Genomic DNA, 25,635 nt, shown 5'->3' on the forward strand with positions numbered 1-25,635 from the left:
TCACACCAGTAGATAAAGCAGCCAATAATTTTGCATTCATTTGCAAATATTTTTATACACATACGTTAACTAAGGAACTTAACTCAAGCAATACTTACAAGCCGATATCCAGTACATGTAATAGCATTACAAAAAACTAATAGCCTTCAATAAGAAGCTAAAGCTTAATTTAAGCAATTACAGCTTGCCTTATATTTACTTCATTCCTAAATTTCATAAAAAACCAATAGGCTTCAGATTCATAACCTCATGCAAAAATAGTTATGTACACAAATCTGGAAAAACACTTGAACAACTACTGCAACCACTGATGCATAACATACATAACAGTAAAATCATAGGCAACAACCAACCTGTATTAAAATTTTTGCAAAGTAATAAAGTCAATAATATTCAAACCTTTGATTTCCATAGCCTATTTACCAGTATCAGTCAAACCAATCTAAAATCTGTATTCAAAGATATCTATGATAAACATAAGGATTCTATTTCCTGCAACACCTACTACTGGAACAACATACTGAACTTATGTATCTCCAATAACTTCATATATGATGGTAATACAGTATATCAACAAACCAATGGAACACCTATGGGCAGCCCAGCCTCATGCATAATAGCCAACCTATATCTATATTGGTCAGAAACCTCATTTCCACAGGACCTTATCCTATTCAGATATATAGACGACCTCATAGTGATCAACTGCCTGAATTTCATCCAAGATTATGGACATTTATACCCCAACGAACTTGTACTAGAAAGAACAAACAATTCTGATACAGCAGCCCATTTTTTGGATCTAGACATTAAGTTAAAAAATGGTATACCTCCATCAATTTGTACAACAAACGTGAAGCATTCGACTTTAGCATAGTAAACTTTACACAGTGGAATTCCAATATTTCCAAACAGGTACATGCTAATGTTATCCTAGTACAATGCATCAGAATAGCAACCATATGCAGCGACAAAACAACAGCTATTGATAACATCAGAATATTATACAGTAAATTGACCAAAAATCTTTTTCCTATTGCATATCTGCGCCATCATATCAATAAAGCCCTTAACATATTAAGGCACAAGAACCTAATAGATATTGATATAAACAGCATTATTGACTTATAATTATTCCCATATGCATCAAGTATGTATATAGTGTAAATACAATACACTAGGCCTCTTTGGTGTCTTACAGTCTGGAAAATTCGTATACGCCCACAGTGTATTTATCTTGTAATTATCTTGTAATTATTTTTAAGCCTACCTTGATTTATTTATTTAATCGTTAATTGGGATTTGATTGTAACTGAAATGTACACAATTACACTTTTAACACAACTGACTTAAATACATGATGCACTAACTCTCGGACATTCATTCAGGGTCCTAACTATAGGAACGGGTTTGCAACCCCGAATTACCCTAGCCCAACTACATATTTCTAATTTAATCATCTTTTTACTTTACTAGATTCTACATTTTATGCTCTGTGCGCCATTAGTTTACCAAACGCTATACCAGAGCACTATTTTTCTTACTATACCCAATCTATTTTTTCGCCTTAACAAAGTTTAGCTGCCTTCTACTGCTACTTTGTCAGCTATTATATTTCTTAGCTATCCTGGGTGTTTGAGCATCATGTACTTAATCTTAGCCTAGCGCAGCCCCACCGCCTACGTAAATTCATTACATAATATACAGACACCAAAATTCATCTAACGCTAGGCGCCGCTAGCGTATCTACGCATATATACACGGATTAGCCTCCGGCACAGTCTTTTCTGTCAACACGACCAGTAGCGGTAAGTCCTTGTCATTCGGTCACTCCTTTCCTTTGTCTTCGCCTATTTCACTTTCATAGCGGTCCACTTACTTCTGTAAGGTCATCCATGTTCTGTATGTAATACTTTAGTAACACATAATAGTTTTGCATAACTTGATTTTAATTATTTATTCAAAATTTGTATTCAAAATTCTTTTTAGATTTTACCACGTGTTTTCTTACACGTGCTCTTTGACATACAGAACATGTAAGAAACAGAAGTAAGAGTATTGCTGTCCTTTTCATAATTTTGGTGGATGACCTCTGAAGAAGACACGATACTGCAATGCTATTTCTACATTGGTCGTTGTTTTTTCAAAATTTGCATTTTGGTTCTTTTCATTTTATATCGTTACGCTTATTTTCTTTTCCTTTCTTCCACCCTTTGTTCAACATATATCGCTTCCAGGGTACACTGTATTTTCATTAGTAGCATTAGTTAAATTCGATACTTATATGTATACTTACTATATTCTACACATAAAAATAATTTTATGTATACATTATGGTTGTAAGGGTACCTTTGCGCTTGCAGTGTCCCTGATCTATAATTCATATTATCGCAATTCTAATCCATCTAAATCTTAATTTTCTTCCCCCACACATACCATACAGCTTCTCTATTTATTTTTATTTTTATTATTCGTAATTATATATATATTTATATTAGAAAGTTAAAATGACAGTAACTGTAACTAATATTTATGGGTCAATGCAGTTGCAAGCAGTCATGCAATAATTACAGTAAATTATATCCAGAAGAACTTGTATTAGAAAAAACTAATAGTTCTGATACTATAGCAAATTACCTGGATCTTCATATAGAAATATTCCATAATAATAATATAGACGTAAATGTATATAATAAAAGAGACGCATTTAATTTCAATGTAGTCAGCTACAAACTACAACTACTCCTTACAAACTGGCGATCTAATATATCAAAATCAGTGCATGCTAATATCATTTTATCGCAATGTCTGAGGATTGCTTATATTTGCAATAATAATAATAACTGTTCAGCAAACATAACAGCATTGTACGGCAAGTTGATTAATAATAATTTCCCTATCACTTACCTGAAATATCACTTCAGGAAAGCGATAAGCATAATTAATTTCAAATTTGTTTCAATATAATTTTCAATATAATTGTCATATTTAGTGCCATGTATATATGTACATAGGATACACTTTGCATTCTTGGTGTCTTACGACGTAGAAAACTTGTACCCACCAGCTTGCAAATTACAGTGTATCATTTTTTTTTTTTTTTATATATATATATATATATATATATTCATTTAAATTTACTTAAATTCACGCTGAGGTAACATGCAAATTCAGCTCAGGGTCCTACTGTAGGAACGGGTTTGCGATCCCGGGCATACCCGATCCACAACTTATATCTTGTAATGTCTTTAAACTGTCCTACACTCTTTATTTTTATTTCTCCGAAATTATTAGGGCAAACCGAGGACGTAGGAGAAACTATTTCTTATCTATACCACTATTTTTCGCCTTTGGGGAGTTCAGGTTCTATTATTCCTACTCCTTTAGTTTTTTTTCTTACTATCTGCATGTTTCCTTTGCGTTAACTTAAATTTAATTATTTATTTATATTTATTTTTACCGTATCCATCACATAGGGGGCACCACATATTATTTTGACGACTATTACATTATGTCCTAGATACGGTAAATATGTAGTGTGTATTATATATTTAATCTTATTTTAATCATTAAATTACGTTCTCTGTCGGGTCAACGATGATTAATATATGCTTACATTTATATTTTACTTATATTTCTTACATTTGATTTTAATATTTCTTAACTTTTTATTTACATTTGATTTATATTTGGCCTATATTGGTTTATATTTGGTTTAGATTTAAATTACTTAGCATATATTGATCATTACAGAAACGGAGAACCACTTGTTGTTTTTTGCCTTCAGTCTGGGTGGTTGGTTGGCCACAGCTGAAGTCATCTAGATTGTCGGTAAAAAGCGATATTTTTTATTTTATTTTATTTTTTTTTTTTGCGTTTTCTTAAGTCCCTGATAGTATTATCATTTGATTGATTTACTTTTTCTATTTTCTAAACTATAAAAAAAAAAAAGTATAAAAATAGAATTCAAGAGAGCGAAAATGCAGATTAGGAATGAAGTAAATGTGTGTCTCTTCCACCCCCCTTGCCTCGCCTCACATGGTGGGTTCCCCACTGCCAGCTAACATATCCCAATCCCAGAGCGGGATGGGCAGTTTGACCTTCCTACCGGGTTCGACAAGACATACTGCAGCTTTGCTGCCAACATGCCATTTGCCAATCTGAACTGGGTACTCTAACACGGTTCCCTTTAAAACCCCATTCCCAGGCAGGGGAGAGGGGAGATGGGTCTGTCTCCTCCCCTCCCTACCTCCACCATACTTCCCCTGGTGGGTCTTGTTCCCACTGAACTCTTTGGGGATACCTACTCGTCCCCATCCTTCTACCAGTCTCCCCTCCCCACTCTAACTAAACCGACTGAGTACGCCCGCTAACAATGCCCCCAAAATTCAAATCAGTGAAAAAATTCAACTGCTTTCTCGTAAACCTCTTTCGGGCTTTCCAAATTCTAGTGTGTTCATCCCCCTTTTTTATTTATATATATATATGTGTGTGTGTTTTGCCACTGAAATCCTTGGAAATTAGGTGGTGGAGCCTTCCAGAATACTTAAATAATCTACTGGGTGCCAGACCTGCCTCTTCTTGGCAAAGTGTGGACAACGGTGGGTTCCAATAGGGGCCCAACGGCTAAATGATCAGAGAAACAACAGAACATAACACTACACAACAAGCCAATCCTCACACTTTAAATCTCTGGCCTCAACAGAGTTCTGTGTCACTTACAAAAAATACAATGCAGAGATGGGGGAAACCCCTGGTGCTGTCAGACAACTAACACACTTTAGACTTAAGCTAACAAAGTTTATTGAACCTTTTCCTTTCAAAAAAAAAAAAAAAAAAAAAGGTTCATTGTTAAAATGGTTAATGTACACTGTTGACACAGCCATGATATATACAGTGGATTCCGGTTATTTGAGCCACTGGTTAATCGGGGCAGCCGTTTATTTGGGGCAAATCTTAAAAAACAGAACCCAATCGAGAAAATAGCCAGGGTTTACTTCGCTTAATTGGGACATGCCGTTTAATCGGGACAGGAAACACAGCACTGGAGGGCGCCTCCGTAGCCAGGTGGGAAGGAGCAGCAGTGCATAGCACATGCTTCTTGATTAGACCGGGGTTCGAGCCCATCACCACCAAATACGGAGGATGTGGAAAGGTCAAGGGAATGACCACCGCATATCCCAGAGCAATATGGCCTTAGTTGCTAATGCTCCTAAAAAAAAAAAAAAACCAAAACCAAACAGCACTGGAGATTACCCTATGATTGTCTCCAACTGTACTACTTGGTTCGTTCGGATTTCTGGAGGTCACAACCATAAAACAATAAAACAATTAGCAATCGCCTGTTTATTGGGCCTTTCTGTTAGTGCAAGCTATCATAAATGGATAGTAAACTTGATCTTACTGAATTTGTGATAATAGCGACAGCTGGAATTCTGTGGGTTATTATGGTGAAATGGGTTTACACTTCCGTGAAATCTTCAATCATATAAAAAAATTAATTTTCAGGATCTTCTCTTCATTCCTATTTTTAAAGCTTCGTAACTTGTTATTCCATTCTCACTTGCGCTTATCGTGTTACTTGCAATTTGTATGTGCCGTTTTCTTTGTTATTGATTGCTTATCTTTTTACTGTTTTAAATTTTAACCACCATCCACAAATGCCAGTGAACAGAAATGTCAACTAGTTGGTATGTACCTATTACAATACATATAATTATTCCAATTATCACATATATTCTTCCAATTTTCACGTATCATTTAATTTTTTAATTGGTTAGGTAATAAAAGGTAAATTTGTGCTTAATATATCTTTACTTTTATAGCCTGTGGATAATATTCCTCCTATTTTCGCTCATTAGAATTGCTGTTTAAAAGGATTAAAATTCAATTCACAAACGTGATCACAGTGACTGGCGCTTACTACACATCGTATAATGAATGGTACTTTACTATGTTGACTCCATCATAACGTGATTTGATTGTACAGTGAGCCGATTGTAAAGCGGAGGTACATTGTATTTTTAACTATTTACATGAAACTTTGGATAATTAGGGCAGCCGCTTAATCGGGCCAAGATGCACTAGTCCCAATGTGTCTCAAATAACCGGAATTGACTGTACATATATCTTGGTTATGTCAAGGTTGATCGCTGAATGTCAACAGCCAGCTGACATCCAGCGATCCTGGTTGGAAATAGCTCGTTGATATCAGAGGTCAGTAGAGGTTGAGAAGACTTGCAGGGAAACAAAGGCTGTAATCAGTCAATTAACAACCCTGTACAACAGTGGTAGCCGAAGAGGCATTTTATAATGCATAACTTGTTATGGATAAGGTATCTCAGCTGATGACTGAACCAAGTTCCACTCCTGTCAGAAAAAACAAGGAAGTATTGCTACAAAATGCTCAGGAACACGAGTAATGGAGGAATTCAAAACACATTGTTTGGTCTGACGAATCCCTTTCCTGCTGTTTCAAACTAATGGGAGGTCTAGAATATGGTGAAAAATCATGAGTATGGACCCATCCTGCTACAGGTCAACAGTACAAACTGGTGATGATGATGATGATGATGTAATAGTGTGGAAAGTGTGTTTGTGGTATACGTGGCCCCTTGATACCAGTGGAGCAACATATCAAATCTGTTGGTTATCTGAAAATTGTTTGTGGCACATCACTTTATGGCTGCAGTGTATCCATCTGTATATAAGTTTTTCCAATGGGATTAAGCACCAGGTTACAAAGGCCAGAATTGTACAGAATTGACTCAATGAACATGAGAGCAAATTCAGCCTGCTGTGGTGGTTGCGCTATTTGCCAGAACTCAATTCAATGATTGAGATTCAGATTAGCAGTGTGCTTCCATCCAGTTTTCAACAACTGTGCAAAGCAGTTTAAATAACTCAGACCACATCCCTTAGACATACTTTTGACATCTCATTGAGTCTGTGTCAGAACAAATCCAAGCTGTTAAGGGATAGGTAGATCTACACACTATTATGTAAGTGTACCTAATAAAGTGTGGCAGGTCAGTTTGTGCTGTTATTTACTGCAAGAATAATTATTACAAACTGAAAATTTTCTGGTACATCACAAACATATTTCTTTGCATTCGTATTCTAAAACTTAACATCTTTGTTATTTTTATGTTGAATGCAAAGAAATATTGTTATATTTCTTTGCATTCAATGAATTGCAATGAATTGTGATAAATTGATATTAAATGTAGAAATGTTAATTGTATATAAAATGCTTTAATTCATAATTTGCCTATTTTTTTTTTAGTGCTTGTTATCCAACAAAAAGTTAAGTTTTCCTTTAGCTTTTTGTTATAGAAGGTTGTTTGTGTGTACTCATTTTTGATGGAAGTGATTAGAATAATTGAAAAAAATCACAAAAGTGTGTTTATGAAAAATTAACTATGTAACCATGAACATACAACTTATATGTAAAGTAGTTAACCAGAAAGAACAAATTTTATTCAAAAATATTTGCATAAGGCATCATTACAAGCTTCTTCAGGGAAAGTATGGAAGCATGTTTTAAACCTGTTCGATTACAAATTAAAGAATTATATTATCATAATATTTTAGTTACAGAGGAAAAACACTACATTTATTGACCAAGGGAAAAAAATTCAGTGAGAAGTATCTGTAATTGCTTGCACTATAAGTGTTTTAAGTTGGGATGGATATTCCACTTCGCACTAATAGCTATGTTTCACTGCACCATCACCATAGGTTTCATTAATCTATCCATCCAGAATTTGCTTTAAATTTGCTATGTCCTAGTTGTTCAACATATTTTTCTGCTTTTTCTGAAAATTCAGTGAGAAGTACTGGATACAAAATATTTTTACCCCTTGCACATTTTGTCCAGGTCACCATACCTTCTGTGTCAGAAAAACTAGGTGTTTTCAGTTGACATTTGCCATTTCTTCTGAAATTCAGTACTAATTTTTTTTTTTTCTTTTTTTTTTTTTTTTTTCTCTCTTTATGATTATAGAGAGCAGCTTGACTGAGATTCCAAAATCAGCAGCAGTATTGTTTTCATTTTTCAGTCAGCATCAAAATTTTAACTTGTTTCTCTATTCATAATGTGGAAAAACAGGATTATGAATAGACCAGAAAAACTTCATAGTACACTAATTATGGTAAATACCAAATGTGGACAGTTATTCTGTAACAGAATTGATTTGTGCACTGTCTGCATTGAACCATTAGCAATTTTCAGTATTTTAAATGTGTTTTCATAGTCTATGAAAGGATGTAACATGCTCTTATTTATCAAAATTTATCCTACAAACTGAATATACTACATTGACAAATTCAGCAAATGGTTGCATTTTTCAGGGGTAGATCTTTACTTTTGGAAGCTTGCCATATAGAATTAGTGGCTCATTGGTACTGTATATTTTTTATTGCATCTCTGTGCAAACCTTGAACCTCTTGCTACCACTACCTGCAATCTGCACATTTCTGCTTTTAATGACAAATAAATAAATTCTCTGGGATGGCCACATAAGTCAGAAGAATTTATAAGGTAGAGTACAAGAATATTATTACCGTATTTTGTGGTGTCATATTGATTTGAACGTGCAGCTTGAATAATTTTTAACTTATATGCTGAGTAAATACTGAGTAAATTTCCATGAGTAACTTTGCACTTGCTTACTGATTATTCAGGTAGGGTCTGCTGTATTTAATTCAATTTTTTATTCTTATAACCAAAAATTTATACCAAAAATCTAATTTCAATTAAATTTCAGGGAATAAAAATGTTCTCTGAAATTTGATTTTATAAAGTGGTTTATTCTAATAACTAGCGACCATTAAGCATTGCTTACAATATGTCAACTGCATAGTAAAAATATTCATATATTATCAGCAGGACTTACATGAAAAATGGAAGTCAGTACTTAAAAGGGGGGGGGTGATTGTTGTTGGTTTTTTTTATTACAATTTTTTTTGTCATTTTTGTTCTGAGAAATCATTACTATAAATTTTTTATTAATAAACATGCATATTTTAAAATTACCAATTAATTTAATAAAATAATGATATCTTGTAGGCTATGGAACATCTTCAGAATTTCATTGATGACTGTGATCAACGAACAGAAGTTGCAAAACGTCGCCTTGCAGAAACACAAGAAGAGCTGAGTGCTGAAGTAACAGAAAAGGTATTGTAATAATTTGGTACATATACAGCTTTGTTAGTATTGATATGAAATTTTATTAGAAATTACAAATGAAATTAGCATTCTAAATAAGGAGAATTTTTAATGCTTTTGGTTGACTATGATGAGAAACATATAATTAAAATAACCGCAGGGGGAAAAAACACTAATTCATGTTAATGCTTGAGACTATTAAACTATAAAATAAAATGATGGCTTGGCAATTAAAATTTTAATAATCATACCACACTTTGCTCATGTTTCATCCAGCTTATTTACTGGATGAAACACCGGAAAAATAAAACTAGGTTTAATGCAGAGAATGTCAAACACAAAGGATAAAATACACTGAGTAACTTTCTTGGATGTACAATCCTTTATAGCTCATTAAAAAGTGATGAAGTATAAACATAGCTTATAAACCATAGAGGAGTTCAAGCTGAAAAATATAAAGCATACTTGCCATATTCAGTGGACACATGCAAAGAAGAAAATGAGGAAGGAAAGAGAGAGGAAAGAAAGAAAGAAATGAGGTGTTAGAGATAGCAGCTGTTAAGTGGGGGATACCTATAAATTATTACCTATAAAAATAGTGGGGGATACCTATAAATTATTATCAGTAGTCATACCTTGGTGGATTAATAGTTTCCATAGTATGAGGGGTAGATATGAGTTCCTGTTATAGTTATATTAGGGTCCATTGAGTTCATGTTGGGGTATAAGTACATTGTCTTAAATTGAGAGGCGCCTCCGTAGCTAGGTGGGAAGGAGCAGCAGTGCGTAGCACACACTTCTCGATTAGACCGGGGTTCGAGCCCGTCACCACCAAATACGGAGGATGCGGAAAGGTCAGGGAATGACCACCAGACATCCTGGAGCAATGTGGCCTTAGTTGCTAATGCTCCTAAAAACCAAATAACAAATAAACAAAAAATCTTAAATTGAGGTTGAAAATTAGGAGCAGGCAATCTCAAAATTTTGAGGATTAAATGTTTGCAGAAGGTGGAACAAAGTAAGGTTTGCAGTATTGTTAGCACTCTCATACTCAGAAATGCAGTCTTTAAGCCTTCTGCAAGATTCCCTAATATAACAGATTGCGCACTCTGGGCAGTATATATTAAAAGGCTAACTACTGCACAAAAAATGGAATAGGGTCTTGATATGGATATTAAAAGACTGAACCTGACTCCTTCCAGAAAGCTGACTAACAGTATACACAAAATCTTGGAAAGCTGCATAATTGATACCTAAATAGTGGGGGATACAACCATTTGCAAAACATCTGACTGGTTAATGGAGAGAGGCTGATAGGAAGTGCAGCAGAGCATGCTGCATTATGAGCCTGAAGTTCCAGGTATTCCGGGGGCACTAAAGATAGCTATACCTTACTTTGTCCATCCCTACGTTAAATATCTTTTCATTTCTTTGGAAATCAGAGCAGAATTGAAAGCAGAACCACAGGTTTCTGAATTGGTCTGCACAAAAAGCTTTGTTGACTGAAGAATGAACGTTTACTTCAGTGAACCAAGATATCTAGAAATGTCAGGGTCTGATCACACTTCAACTTCACAGTAAACTTTAAAAATTCAAATAATCCTCCAGTATCTCAAGTCTATAGATATACTGGAGGACAGTAACTATACGGGCGCCTCCGTAGCCAGGTGGGAAGGAGCAGCAGTGCGTAGCACACGCTTCTTGATTAGACAGGGGTTCGAGCCCGTCACCACCAAATACGGAGGATGCGGAAAGGTCAAGGGAATGACCACCGCATATTCCAGGAGTAATATGGCCTTAGTTGCTAATGCTCCTAAAAAACCAAATAACATAACAGTAACTAGACATACATACATACAATCCCCAAGAAATGAATGCATATGTGTCATCACTATGGTGCGACTGTGATTGACAGAAATCAGTAGAGCCTGAAGAATTTTAGTCTCCAGCTCCTACTGCTTGCCATATAGGTAAGTCACGAACTACCCAAATTTTAAAAAAAATTGTCCCTTGTGCATAACATGTTAACAATACTCAAATTACACTATCTCCAGCAGTTGTGTAATTGAAAAGCAAGCAGCTGGAATAAGTGACAGAGAAGTAGCTGATGTTGGCATGGACCCAATGGGAAAACAAAAGAGACAAACCTTTGCATGTGCACAGATTCCAATTAATTCATTATTGCAGAGTCACTATTGATGAGCAAGGTTCCTTAATTACAGTTGAAGCACTCTTTAGAAGATGAATATGCTCACTTTTCAATAAGGTTTGAACCTGACACAATTATGGAAAAATCAGAATGACATAATGTCTGCAAGGATAGCCCTCCTATATATTTGCTATTCTCCACAAATTGTTTCAGATTGGCATCCTAGCCTTGTGCATTTGAGCAGAAGGAATCTGTCTGCCATATGGTGGTGATCCAGATTTGATCTAAGGGATGTTGAGGTCCTTAGGGTGTGAAGAGGGATCGTCCAGTGGCATAAATCCCAGATGTTTGGATAGCTAATATGGCCTGTCATCATCTTCACTGTGGTGTTCAGTCTTTTTGCATAGATCTTATGGTGTAGCCTGGTATACTGCAGTTTCTGTGCCAGCTCTGTAGTTCTGACTTGAGGTGGCAGCTTGTGCTTGAAGTTGAGCCATTTCAGGAACTAATGCTCATCCACACAAAAAAAAAAAAGGCGATTGTAGCAAAAGCCCATATTTCTGAGACATATATCAGTACTTGGCAAATCATCCATGGCAGACCCTTACTTTCAATTCACCAATGTCTCCCTATTCTATTACAGCTGGGTACCTACACTGCCCAGTAAGGCCATATGTATCCTATATCTCCTATGCCGTTTTAAGTGTCAAAGATAAATGGTCTCCCTGCCCTTATATGTACTTGATGTGGTCCAAAAAGATCGTACAATCATGGATTTGGCTCCAAAGCCAGTATGTATCAAATGCTAAAGAGAATGCCCTGCACACTCATAAGCATGCTCAAGAGTGTGGAGGGCATTCCACTGGTTACATGCTCACGAGCATGCTAGCGATGGAAGGAAGAAAAAGAAATACGGACAGCACTGAACATGTCCTGCCTAGAGGCAAAGAAATCAGAGGAGCCAATTAATAGCAATAAGCCAACATATATTCTGAGAAAGTTGCAGGGAAGCATTCCATTGGAATGTAAAGTGATAAGACTATTCTACCAAGAGAGTCATTCATCCTAATTATACAATATTTATTGAACTCACAAAATCCACCCAAAAAGCAGTCACCCGCCACTCCTATATCTAGGTGGTAGATGATGCGCATCAAATTGCCTGACCAGTTTGATTGGATACTATGATGTGGTCACAAAGGAACTGGATTCAGGGAATAACTTTGATATCATATATTTGAATCTTAGAAATGCTTTTGATACTGTTGCACATGGAAGACTGCTGATCAAATTGGAGCAGTGTGGCATTGGAGGCAAATTGCTGCTATGGATAAAGGGATGGTTGAGTGGGAGAAGACAGAGAGTGGTAATCAGTGGACACTGCTCATCGTGGACTAATGTTATTAGTGGAATTCCTCAGGGTTCAGTGTTGGGTCCATTGTTGTTTTCTGTATTTATAAATGATATTGATGATGGTATATCAAGCTTAATGTCCAAGTTTGCAGATGATACGAAGATTGGCAGAGTTATTAAGGGCACTAATGACAGTACCCTGCTGCAACAGGATCTAGAAAAGTTGAGCAGATAGACTGAGAGGTGGCAAATGAAATTTAACATTGACAAATGTAAAGTACTACATATGGGAAGCAGTAACCCCAGAGTAACGTATCAACTCTGTGGTGCTACACTGACAGTGGTAGAGAACAAAAAGAACCTGAAGGTAATTGTGCAGGCAGATATGAAGTTTTCCGAGCAGTGCAGACGGTCTGCAAGAGTAGCTCATAGTGTCTTGTCCATGATATACAGGAATTTTTCTAGCAGGGATAAGGAGGTGATTATCTCCTTGTGCAAGGCAATGGTCAGGCGACACCTTGAGTACTGTATACAGGTCTGGAGGCCTCATTTTAAGAAGGATGTAGACCTGTTGGAACGAGTACAGAGAAGGGCAACAAGATTAGTGAATGAACAAAGGGTTGCTCTTACGAAGAAAGGCTTAAGTTTTGCAAATTACAGTGTGTGGAGACTAGGCACCTGTGAGGTGATCTGGTTGAGGTGTATAAAGCCTTGAATGGTTTGAGCATGCTCAAATCTGATGGGATTCTTCCTCTTGCTCAGAATAATCACCTGAGAGGCATAAATTCAAATTGAGGAAAGAGATGTAGGATAGATGTGCTGAAATTTGCCTTTAGCCAGCTGGTGGTTGGTTGGTGGAACAGACTTCCATCCTTTTTTGTGGAAGTTGATAGCCTAAATAAATTTAAGGCTAAGCTGCACAGGTATTTGGTACGAATGGAGGGGTGAAATGGGAGCGGGATTTTTTTTTTCCCCCCTTTGGCTGATGCTGCATAAGTTTGCTCTCTTGCATCATATGCCTCTGCTAATGCTAACAGGTTCAATACCGGCACTTCACTTATTAGAGGCTTGAATCCATGTCTCCCGAGCAAAGTTTCTGGCATCCTCTCCCTCCCCATCTCCTTCAACCCATGCATGATGCTAAGTACTATAGGTTTTGATACCTTTTATGTTTGGAGTTTTCATTAAAAAAAAAAAAAAAAAAAAAAAAAAAAGCCTATAACACATTCTTCTAATTTTTGTTTCTTAGTTCTTATGTCACAGCAAAGCAGCTGCACATTGCACTAGCCACCCATGTCAGCTGGGTGCACTGCCATATATTCTGTGTCCTTTTTAATCATGAGCATAACTTCACCTGTTCCCCCCACATCCTGTTATGTCTGTCCTTTTGGTGCATATCGTATTCAGATTCCACCTTCCTTATATCTAATTGGCACCATGTTTCCAATATCTCTTCGGTGGATTTAGTGTACAAGCAAGTATACATGCACTTGTTTTTGCCCTTAATAACTCAGCCCGTGTGTTTGCTTGTCCCATGAGGACACCGCGTTTCCCCACACACAGACCTTGTTATCTCGAACACTTTGAGATGACGCCCCCAAAGCTGGTAGTTTTTCAACCACCCTAACACTGCCTCGATAGCATCAGTAACTCTTGAATCCACTTCCAAGTTCTCCCAGGCCAAATTGATCGATAAGACTCCCATCATGTACAAGGCGCCTCCGTAGCCAGGTGAGAAGGAGCAACAGTGCATAGCACACGCTTCTTGATTAGACCGGGGTTCGAGCCCGTCACCACCAAATACAGAGGATGCGGAAAGGTCAGGGAATGACCACCGCATATCCTGGAGCAATATGGCCTTAGTTGCTAATGCTCCTAAAAACCAAATAACAAACAAACATATCATGTATAGTCAGTCCTCATATAACACGTGTTTACACTACACAAATTCGACCATACACAATTTATAAATAGGGGAACAATATCGTATATAACACGAACCGAATTCGCTTATGCACAATTCACCTTTGTGTTTACAAGAAATTGTTCCACAGGGCTTTCTGTTATTGTGTGCTTGCTTGCTGAACATCATGCTAATGGAGAATAAGGCCATCAGCTCTTACTATTATTCACCATTCAATGTGTGCAATAAGGTTCCGGGCAAGTCCAATCACTAATACGGATGTTCCAGAAAATGCCTGTGTTTTATATGATCGACTAGTGGTTTATACTTTGGGACAACAATCTCTTGTTCTCAAGATCTATTCTGAATCGTGGAGAATAGACTCGCAACATCAAAATCGGCGTTGTTTATTCGTTCTGAAATATTTCTATTAATTAGACCTCAAAATGCCGCATAATATGGTTCTTTTAATATAAAACTCATGCTGTGGATAACGTGTAGCAAGAGAATGGCTAGGAGGCAAGGATGATTAAACAAAACATGATTTATTAATTGTAGCATACAAATAGATATAAAAATATAGATATAAGTTATTGCATCTTTCAAGCAGTTAAATAAGAACTCTTTAATTCTTATTAATGGATAAACAATAGGTTAATATGATGATATACATATAAATTTGTCTGCGTCTTTCACATAACCTATAGTTGGCACTGCTGCTCACTATCCGAATAACTGGGTACAAGTGTAAGGATGCCATATAGGTTTGACAATCACAACTGATAGTATTACATTTATACAAGTAGATCTTGTTAGTCTTAAATTCTAGGTTCTAAGTGTGATAAAATAGATGCTACCATAGTGTGTACCTAGGAGGAGGGTTGTTTGTCACTGGACTCTAGTTAATAAGGGGTTAGGTCTTAATGTTCGACACTTTCATTCTGCTAGCCATCATATTACAAATATGGGGTAAAACTTACCAGAATACTCCTTGGTATGTTCAGGGGTTGGCAGTTAAGAGCAGGAGCCAGCGGCACAAGACTCACGAGACGTCTCTTATGGTCGGATAGTCTCGAAAAAAAGCTTCCTCAGTGTTCGTCTCTCTCTCTAGATTTTTCTCCTAGTTCTATTCGTCTCTGATCTCTCTCTCTCTGTCCTGTCTCTCTGTGTCCGCACTCTTTTTTTCTCCCCTTTCTTTGTCTCCCATCTGCATATATGTATGTCTCCCCCCCTTTTTGAGTTTCCGATGTTTCTATTGGTCAAAAGGCTAGTTTCGTGGGGAAAAGAAAATCCTAGGGACTGTTATTTCGGAGACCTGACCCGGTAAAAAATGGAATTTATGAGGAGAAAGAGGAACCTCACATCTGCATGGGGTGGCATTTCCAGACTGTCCAGTGGTAGTCACTAGGTCTAATGTCTGTTCGTTCCTACACAAGGAATTCCCAGACAGCAATCACCCCATAGTTATCAGGTTCAGATTTCATCCAAAAGTATGTTCCTTAATTGACATTACTCAGTTCTGTCTGACAAAAGTCATATACTTTCTCACAGTTTTATAAACACTACCTCCACGATGTTTGTCCGATCCATTCGAGTAACGATCTCTTGTTGTGAATCAGCCGGACTCATAAAGATGGCATAGTGTTTCAACTGCTGTTTTCCCTAGTGCGGCGTCAACGAGTGTACGCTAAAAAAAAAAAAAAAGGAAACAGCCTTTTACATGAAGTGAATATCACCCTACAATGGGAAGAGTATAGGGTGACTTGGTGAGGTGACAGCTCTCAAAGGCGAATAAAAATTAAATTATGAAGATATTTTTACAAAATTGCAGTCAAGCGTGGAATCACCCCGAGTGAAAGCAACACGATAGGAATGAAGAGAAGATTCTGAAAATGTATTTATGTTTTTTATATCAGTGAAGGGGAAACACATTTCACCATAACAACTTAAAATTCCAGCTATCGGTATTATCGCAAATTCAATTAGATCGAGTTTACTACCAGTTTATAACAGATTCCACTAGCAGGAACACAACTGGAAATTGTTTTTATTGTTTTAAGGTAGTAACCCCCAGAAATGTGCTTTAGTAAAATGTGAGCTAGTGAAGTGTAAATAGAGTTGTCTCTGCCTTTACAGTGTTGTTTATTCAGTTGCTACACGCTCACCGCTTTGTTTATGTGTATCAAGCGTGTCTCCTCATTTTGTAATTGTGCTTTATTCCTTAAAAATGAGTAAAATACTTAAAAGATGTGAAAAGGAAGCGTCCTGGTGAGAAGAGAAAAAGAAAAGCAATATCGATAAACAGAGGTGGACTGGGTCAAAAATTCTTACCCGGGAAAATTTGTAGTGGCCTCATACTAGCGTTTATGGCCAAAATCACACCAGCCTCCGACCCACCGTGGTTTCCCTGGTAAGATTTATGGCCAGTCTGCCTCTGTCGACAGAGAAAAAAATATGAAATTTTGAAACACTTTGAGCGAAATGATAGACCATGTGATACTGCAGTGCTATAGGCCTAAATGAGGCACTGCCGAGAATTAGAAAGAATGCAGAGAAAATAAAAACTTTCATAGCAGGAACAACTCAAAGTGTAATTAAAATCCATTAGATTAAGACACAAAGAATTGGAAGAGATGGAACAGCTGTCATCTGTTTGGATAGAAAATCAAACAAAAAACAAGTTTGCTTACGATAGAAGCAAAAGCATTAGCAATATTTTATTATGATAATTTATTGTGTTTGGTAATGTTTTGGTTACAAATGTGTGTTCAATCTTGGGTGGTCGGCACCTATCCCTATTTTTCCCATAGGGCCTGTTGTTTATATTGCATGATTTTGCATTGCACGCTTTGCATTGCTGGGAACACAACTATCATTCTATACAAGGACTGACTGTACACCTTATCATATCTGGGAAGAATTACAGACACTTTCAAATTTAATCGTAATGTGTAACTTTATTTCAACATTGCCTTTTACTTGTTAAGTATATCCTCAGGTCTCCGGTGCTGTTAATATCATTAGTACCAATGTGTGTAACAGTATCACATTTTCTGCCCTTAAAAGAAAGATGATTGCTGCTCCACTCCACAACATCGACTTCTTTTGCCCTAGCAGCTAGCAGACATGCGTTGGTTCTATTCCAGTTATCCATTTTACAGAATATATTTTCTGTGTGAGCAGCACTTTCTGCTGTGGAGGATTTTGTTGTGTTGTGTGATGTTCAAATGATTCTTTTCAAGGAACTTCAAGGGATTTTTTTTTTTAATGTACTTTTGGCCTGTTCTGATAGAGATATGCTAGGGAAATGGTTGCCACTGGACAAGCTTCCTTATGACACGTAACATAACTAGTATATTCAAGGAATGCAGGAAAAGAAGGCGAAAGATCCCTGAAAATGTTAAAAACAACTTTCTGGACATACGTTACTCAGCCTACTAATCTCTCTAAAAGCGAAAAGAAATGTGTATATTATTTTGAGAGATAGTGTGCTTTCTATATCCTCTCAAATTACTTTTCTTTTTTTTATTTTTTATTTTTTTCATAGTTCAAAGAGGAGCCTTGTACATACATTTCACAGGTTAATGATGCATTAGAAGCCTGTTTAATCCTGGATATGTAAGAGTATCCAAGATTAAAGTATCCTAATCTTTATTATTAGAATACTAGATATCAAACGAACAAACTTATTATCCACTTATTTGTATTTGTAGAGGCAAAATGATGCAAGGAACTTTATACAGCATCAACCAAAAAGAAAAAAGGAATATATATAGATGTAAATTCAAAAAACAAAGGACCCACATCATTTGCACATTCAGTTTAATAATTTGTCCAGTGCTTCTCAATTTATTCAGCTAACCACTTCAACAGTGCCTGGTGGAAGCTTATATTCCAGGTGGAAGTTTGTGTGTGTGCGTGCGCATAACCATTACATTACTGAAGAGCAAAAAAATTAATGAGTGAAAAAAACTACCAAGTACTACAGTGGATTCCGGTTATTTGGGGCAGCCGTTTATTTGGGGCAAATCTTAAAAAACACAACCCAATCGAGAAAATAACCAGGATTTACTTCGCTTAATTAGGATAACATGCCGTTTAATCGGGCAGGAGACCGCCGCAATGGAGATCACCCTATGATTGTCTCCGACCGTACCACATGGTTCGGTAGGATTTCTGGATGTCACAACCATAAAACAAGTAGCAGTCACCTGTTTATTGGGCTTTTCTGTTAGTGCAATCTGTCATAAACGGATAGTAAATTCGATCTTATCGAATTTGCAATAATACCGACATCTGGAGTTCTGTGGTGAGATGTGTTTACACTTCCATGAAATCTTCAATCATAAAAAAATTAATTTTCAGAATCTTCTCTTCATTCCTATTTTTAAAGCTTCATAACTTGTTACTCCGTTCTCACTTGCACGTATCGTGTTACTTGCAATTTGTGTGTACCGTGTTCTTTGTTATTGATTGCTTATCTTTTTACTATTTTAAAGTGATTTGATTGTACAGTGAACCAATTGTAAAGCAGAGGTACATTGTATTTTTAACTATTTACGTGAAACTAATAACTGGAATCGACTGTATATGTAAAGCCATTCAATTTTACAATTGTTGTGACACAACATTCAGTTGTTCGATAATCAAAAATAGTGTTCAGTATAAAAGGTAAAGGTAAACTGCAGCCATTATCAACCCACTGTAGGATGGAAGCCTCCTCAACAATTCATGCTGAAGGAAATGGACCATAATCTGCCATGCTGGTCTAGTGTGGATTGGCAGATCAACCGTATTTAGCAGTCAGGGGCTTGAACCCCCGTGTACTCAAAGAGCATGTTCATATACTGAGCATTATTCCACTTCTCCTATGAGAATTGTACACTTCCCCTTCCACATCAGTAACTTGTATTTCCTCTTTTCTGGTATTCTCATCTCATGTATGTTATGGTTATTTGAAAGTTATAATTAACACTAAAGTGACTTGTTAGTATAATCCTCACTTAGGAATTATCTTCAGAATTAAAATAAAAATTTCAGTGTAGGTTTATATTATCAAAATAATGGCCATATTAAATTTTCTAGTTCATATTCAGTTTTCTAGCTTTGTTTGTGCCTCCTGGCTGGGAGGGGCTCCTCGCTTAGGTTGAGTGGGGTATACCACTTGTCTATTTTCCTTATGGCCTGCTGGAGTGCTGCTGTGTGTTTCTGGAGGTAATCCTTCAGGTTAGCAATCACTGTCTTCTGTTGCTCGACGAGGTCTGTCAGGCTCTTTCCTTTTCCTTTCTGGGCAATTGTCAGTCTCTCCACAGCTGATTTCGGGAGGTGTTGGCAGCTCTTGGTCATCATTGTCCTTGTCTTTCTCATGATATCCTCCAGCTCGGTATTAGTCCAATCTATGACTCTGAAGGCGTATGTTAGCACTGGGACTGCATAGGTGTTTATGGCTTTAACTGTGTTCCCTCCATTCAGGAAGAAATGGAGGGAATTTCCAAGTCTCTGATGGTATTTTTCAGTCAGGCAGGCCTTAATTTCCTTGTGCTGTAACTGCTGAGCCTGCATCATCCCCAAGTATTTGTAGGCCTCCGCCATGGCTTCAATCTCTTTACCAGCCTGCAGCTGGTAGTTTCGGTTGATTAATTTTCCCTGGTGCAATCCACGGGTCTTGCATTTGTCTAGACCAAATTCCATCCTAATATCATTACTGAATTCTTCTGTGATCTGGAGTGGTTGCCGGAACTTCATCTTGGTTCCTGCATAGAGCTTGATGTCATCCGTGTACATCAGGTGGGTGAGGGTGTACAGGCTCTTCCTTCTTTCTTTGCTATTATATCCGTACTTGCTATTGTTGAGCATGGTGGATAGTGGGTTAAGTGCTAGACAGAACCACAATGGGCTCAGGGCATCTCCCTGAAAGCTTCCTCTCCTGATGGAGATTGACCTGGTTGTGATGTTTTTGACCTTAATGGTGGTACTCCATTTCGCCATCGTTTCTCCTAGGAAGTTTGTCACTATCGGATTGACTTTGTAGATGTTCAGCCTCTATTAGCCAGCTATGAGTCATGGAGTTGAAGGCCTTGCAGTAATTGATGTAGGCTGTGTACATGTTGCAGCACTTCTTGCAGCTTGCTCCATAACCGCTGCATCTATGGTGAATTGCTCCTTGCAACCTTTGCTTAGCTGCTTGCATCCTTTCTGCTGTTCATCCATTATGTTCTGGCTCTCCAAGTGGTCTGATATCTTCCTGGTTATGCAGCTGGTCAGGATCTTGTACGTTGTTGGGAGGCAGGTGATTGGCAGGCGCCTCTGTAGCCAGGGGGGGAAGGAGCAGCAGTGCGTAGCACACGCTTCTTGATTAGACCAGGGTTCCAGCCCATCACCACCAAATACGGAGGATGCGGAAAGGTCAGGGAATGACCACCGCATATCCCGGAGCAATATGGCCTTAGTTGCTAATGCTCCTAAAAATCAAATAACCAACCAACCAGCAGGTGATTTCACCAGGTTTCTTATTTCTTCGCCTTTAGGCTTCAGATATGTGAATCCTTGAGTGAGAAACTTCGGGATTGTCTCTGGGTGCCTTATCATTCGGGTGAACTGCTCTGCCTGGTGCTTGTGTGTGCAAGTAAGCTTCTTGTATCAGTAGTTGTGGACGTTATCTATTCCTGGAGTTCACCAGTTGTGAGAGTTCTTGATCATCTGTTTTATTTCTTCTTTCCGAATCTCCCACTCTCTCATTTCTTGTACGTCCTTCATTTTCTTGCGTTCTAGTTCTATTCAGGAGGCTTGGCTGTTATGTCTTACTTCCCTACTCCATATGTTTCCCCAGAACTCCTCAATCGTCTTCTGCTCATGTGGTCCATTCCCATCTTCTCCGGGACTCCTGTAGAAGCCTCTTTGGTCCTCATCAGAGATTCGGTTGTTTATTTTCCTCTGGGAGCTCTCTTTGTGTTGGCACAGTCTCTTGCTGAGTGCAAGGGGGTTCTGCTTCAATGTCTCCTAGTACTCTCCTATTCTCTGTTTTGTTTTTTTTTTTGTCTCATGTTTGTTGTGGACGTTGTCTCTCTTGAGGATGCTCTTCACTTTTCCAATTAATTTCTTACTCCTATTGCCCTGTTGGTACTGGGTTCAATTGGCCTACCTTGACTCTTAATTCTTCTATTTTCTGCTGAAAATAGAAGAATTAAGTCTTCTTTCCCAAGCTGCTGGTTCCTTCTGTTTTCGGTTCTTCTGCTGCTGGTCTCTCTCTCTTTTAATCTTTTCTCTTTTAACCGCTTCTCTTTAATCCTTGTGGCTGCTACAGCAGCACAATACATGGCTGTGTGGATGGCCTCCAGTGTTGCACCATTGTTGTCGGGGTAATGCGGTATTATTTGCTGATTGAGGTGGTCTGTGACTCTCAACAAGGTTCAATTTGGCCTCTGATCACGCGAGTCTTTGTGGGGTCCATTCCTTCGAATTCTGTTAGGGCCTTCTTCCACTCATCCTCTATTCTGGACATCATGACCTCATCTCTTTCCTCTTCAGCTGCTGTGGGTTGTATTTCTTCTTGCTCTTCCTCCTCTGGTTCCATATTCTTTATCCTTTGTAGTTGATCGCTCATGTCCTGCTTGATTTTTTCCAAGATTCCAGGAGCTATCAGGTTCTTCGTTATTATTATTATTGTTGTTAAAACTTTTTCTCCTTTATAGGATGTTTTCTGCCCTGTGCCGGTGCTGCTACCAAGTACGTGGGGTGGTTGGTTGTGTCCGGTTACTATTATTATTATTATTACTGTTGTTTGAGGAGCTCTCTTACTCTCCAGGACCATGACTCTCTGGAGTTCCATGTAAGTGTTCTCTGGAAGGCTTATTACTACTACATTCTTATGAAGGCACTTTGGCACTATGCCAGTGGTTGACACTGTGATCAAAATGGTCATTACTTGTTCTATATGCCACATTTCTTTGACATCCTTCTTGTCTTAGGTTTGAGTATTTACTGATTTTTCCTCATAGGTTTTCTGGAGGGTGCTAGTGGTAGGTGCCATTATGTCGATCAGTTAGGTAGCAATTTCCTTCTTGTTGATGAGTCTGGTCTGTTGTGTTGGATTATTTTGTCATTATTATGGAATGGTCCCAATAAATTTTGTAAGGGTCACTAGTACGGCATGAGCTTCATACTTGTCATATAGTACACTTTCTGTGATCAGCTGGTATTTTTGCACTTGTTTCTGATGTATTATCCTAGTGACCTGGTGGTGGTGTCTGTGAGTGTACTCCGCCTGAGTGATCATCCTGCATCCTGCAGTGGTGTGCTGGATTGTTTCTAGGGCCAAGTGGCATCGTAGATATGTCATATATCACTCCATACTGTGATGTATTTCCTGTAGTTCCTGGTGGTGTTGATTACCTAATCTGGATGACAAGTGTGAATCCTTCAGTCTTGGGGGGGAAGCTACCACTTGTCAGACTGCACAAGGCGCCTCCGTAGCCAGGTGGGAAGGAGCAGCAGTGCGTAGCACACGCTTCTTGATTAGACCCGGGTTCGAGCCCGTCGCCACCATATACGGAGGACGCGGAAAGGTCAGGGAATGACCACCGCATATCCCGGAGCAATATGGCCTTAGTTGCTAATGCTCCTTAAAAAAAAAAAAAAAAAAAACCACAGACTGCACAATTACCTCAGGTCTTTTTCATTCTCCACTACAACGAGTGTAGTACCACACAGTTGTATTTTTCTGGGATTATTGCTATCCATATGCAGTATTTTGCATTTATCAATGTTAAATTTCAGTTGCCACTTCTCCACATCTGCCCAAATTTTTTAGATCCTGTTGCAGTAGCATACTGTCATTAACAACACTGCCAACCTTTGTATCATCTGCAAACTTGGACATTAAACCTGATAGACCTTCATCAATATCATTTATAAATATACAAAACAACAGTGGGTTCAACACCGAACCCTGGTGGACTCCACTAATAACATTATTCCATGAAGAACAGCATCCATTCATTATCACTGTCTTCTCCCACTCAACCACCCTTTTATCCATTGCAGCAACTTGCCCTTAATACCATACTGCTTCAATTTGTACAGTAGTCTTCCATGTGCAACAGTATCAAAAACTTACCTGAAATCCAAGTATACAATATCAAAATTATATTTTGCATCCAATTCCTTTGTGACTACTTACTACATCATAGTATGTATGTCCAATCAAATTGATCAGACAAGACTTTCCATGCTGTGTCTGAATTATTACTACAGTCTTATCTATATGATCCTGCAATGCTTCTTTAACCAGCAACTCCATTATTTTCCCTGGAGTAGATGTTAAACTAATAGCTCTGTAATTTCTCATGTCACCCTTTGATCCCTCTTTGTGAATTGGGAATACATTTGCACATCTCCAGTCCTTGGGGACCTCCCGTGAGTCCCAATATGCTCTCATAATTATGGCTAAGGGTTTGCTTACTTCCTTTGCCACTTCCTTTAATATAACTAGATAGATCCCATCCACTCTAGGTGCCTTCATTATGTTTAACTTCAATAATTTCCCCTCCGCTTTTCTCTCAGTTATTACAAAATCATTTAACTCCCTGTTAGAGTTTAATAAGCTTCTATCCTCAACTTCCCTGCAGAATTCCTCTTGTGTGAATGTGGATGCAAAATACTCATTCAGTTCATCAGCTTTCTGAGCAGGATCATCAAGAGTCAAACCATCAATATCAAGTGGGCCAATATGATTCATCCCCTTCTTTCTAGAGTTAAGTAAAGAAGCCATTGCTTTCTTTGCCACCACCAAATATGGAGGATGCAGAAAGGTCAGGGAATGACCACCGCATATCCCGGAGCAATATGGCCTTAGTTGCCAATGTTCCTAGAAACCAAATAACAACAACAACAACAACAGCTTTCTTTGCATCCTTTGCCAAAGATTTCTTGTAATCTGCCTTTGCTTGACTAACCTCCTTTGTGACTTGATTGACTAGCTTATATATAACATATATCTCTGTTGCCTGATAATTTGTATGCATTACATGCATTTTTCTTCTCTGTGAGTCTCATAAGTTCATCTAACATCCATATAGGCCTAAATTCAACAGTATTTCTTAGTTGGAAGAAAAACCCTAATAGCTTCCAAGATTACTTCCTTCAATGCTTCCCATTTAGAATTTACTGTTGGTGACATCATCAGTTGGTCCCACTGTGTAGAATTAAAAAAACTGTCTCAGGCCACTGTAGTCATCTTTACGAAAGCAAAAACCCTTCCTTCTGATGGTAGTTACATTTTTAAGTAAATCCCACATCAGTACACTGTGATAATCACATCAAAGAGTATTACTCTCCCTGGTTGGCTCTTAAACATGCTGCTGTAGAAAACAATCATCCAATAAATCCACAAACGCCTTGCTAGTGTGCGAGTGATCAACCCAGAAGTCCCAGTCAATATCTGGGAAGTTAAAATCCCCTCTTAGAAGACATTCTGATTTACTGGTCCACTCTATTTATGTGTATAGTTGTTCATTGTACTCATCAGAGTCATTAGACCTATAACACACTCCTACTCTCATATTTGCTTTCCCAATGCTTACGTCACACCATACTCAACATTGCACTGTCAACCTAATGCACTTCCTTAGATTTTGTGTTTCTTAACTAACAGCATAGTTAAGAAACCTTCCTCCCTTCCTATCCTTTCTGTACACATTGCACTCCCCATATTCCAATTTTGCATTCCTTATTTCTGTGTGAAACCTTGTCTCTGATTTCCCAACAATATCTGCCTTTGATGTCTTAACCAGCACTTCAATTTCATCAAATTTATTTACTATACTCTTATGGGTGTACATTCAAATACTTGCACCTGTTCTTACTATTAGTTACCCTAACACAACCTATGTTCTATGATGACTGGGCCCTGGGTGGCAAGTGTATTTCGAGGCCAAGCAATATTCATATAGAGTGCTCTTGTTAAGTGATTGAAGTTATTTCCTTTTAAATTCCTACATTGCTATCAACAGTCTTTCTTTAAAACTTGTAATGAAGTAAAGTGGTTCTATACTTGAAAGC

At 37.8% G+C, this 25,635-nt stretch overlaps 1 protein-coding gene across 6 annotated transcripts in view; it reads left to right on the plus strand.

Moving 5' to 3' along the window:
• LOC150076415 (putative RNA-binding protein Luc7-like 2) overlaps positions 1 to 25,635 on the plus strand; it is a 222,315-nt gene that overhangs the window by 114,893 nt on the left and 81,787 nt on the right. For all 6 annotated transcript variants that reach the window (XM_090387884.1, XM_090387885.1, XM_090387889.1 and 3 more), the window contains one exon: positions 9,071 to 9,181. In XM_090387884.1, coding sequence (XP_090244010.1) covers positions 9,071 to 9,181 — 111 coding nt within the window. The remainder of the gene's footprint in view (positions 1 to 9,070; positions 9,182 to 25,635) is intronic.

The sequence above is a fragment of the Mastigoproctus giganteus genome, chromosome 13 (genome assembly GCF_048544385.1).
Source record: "Mastigoproctus giganteus isolate SK-2022 chromosome 13, ASM4854438v1, whole genome shotgun sequence".
Taxonomy (NCBI): Eukaryota; Metazoa; Arthropoda; class Arachnida; order Uropygi; family Thelyphonidae; genus Mastigoproctus; species Mastigoproctus giganteus.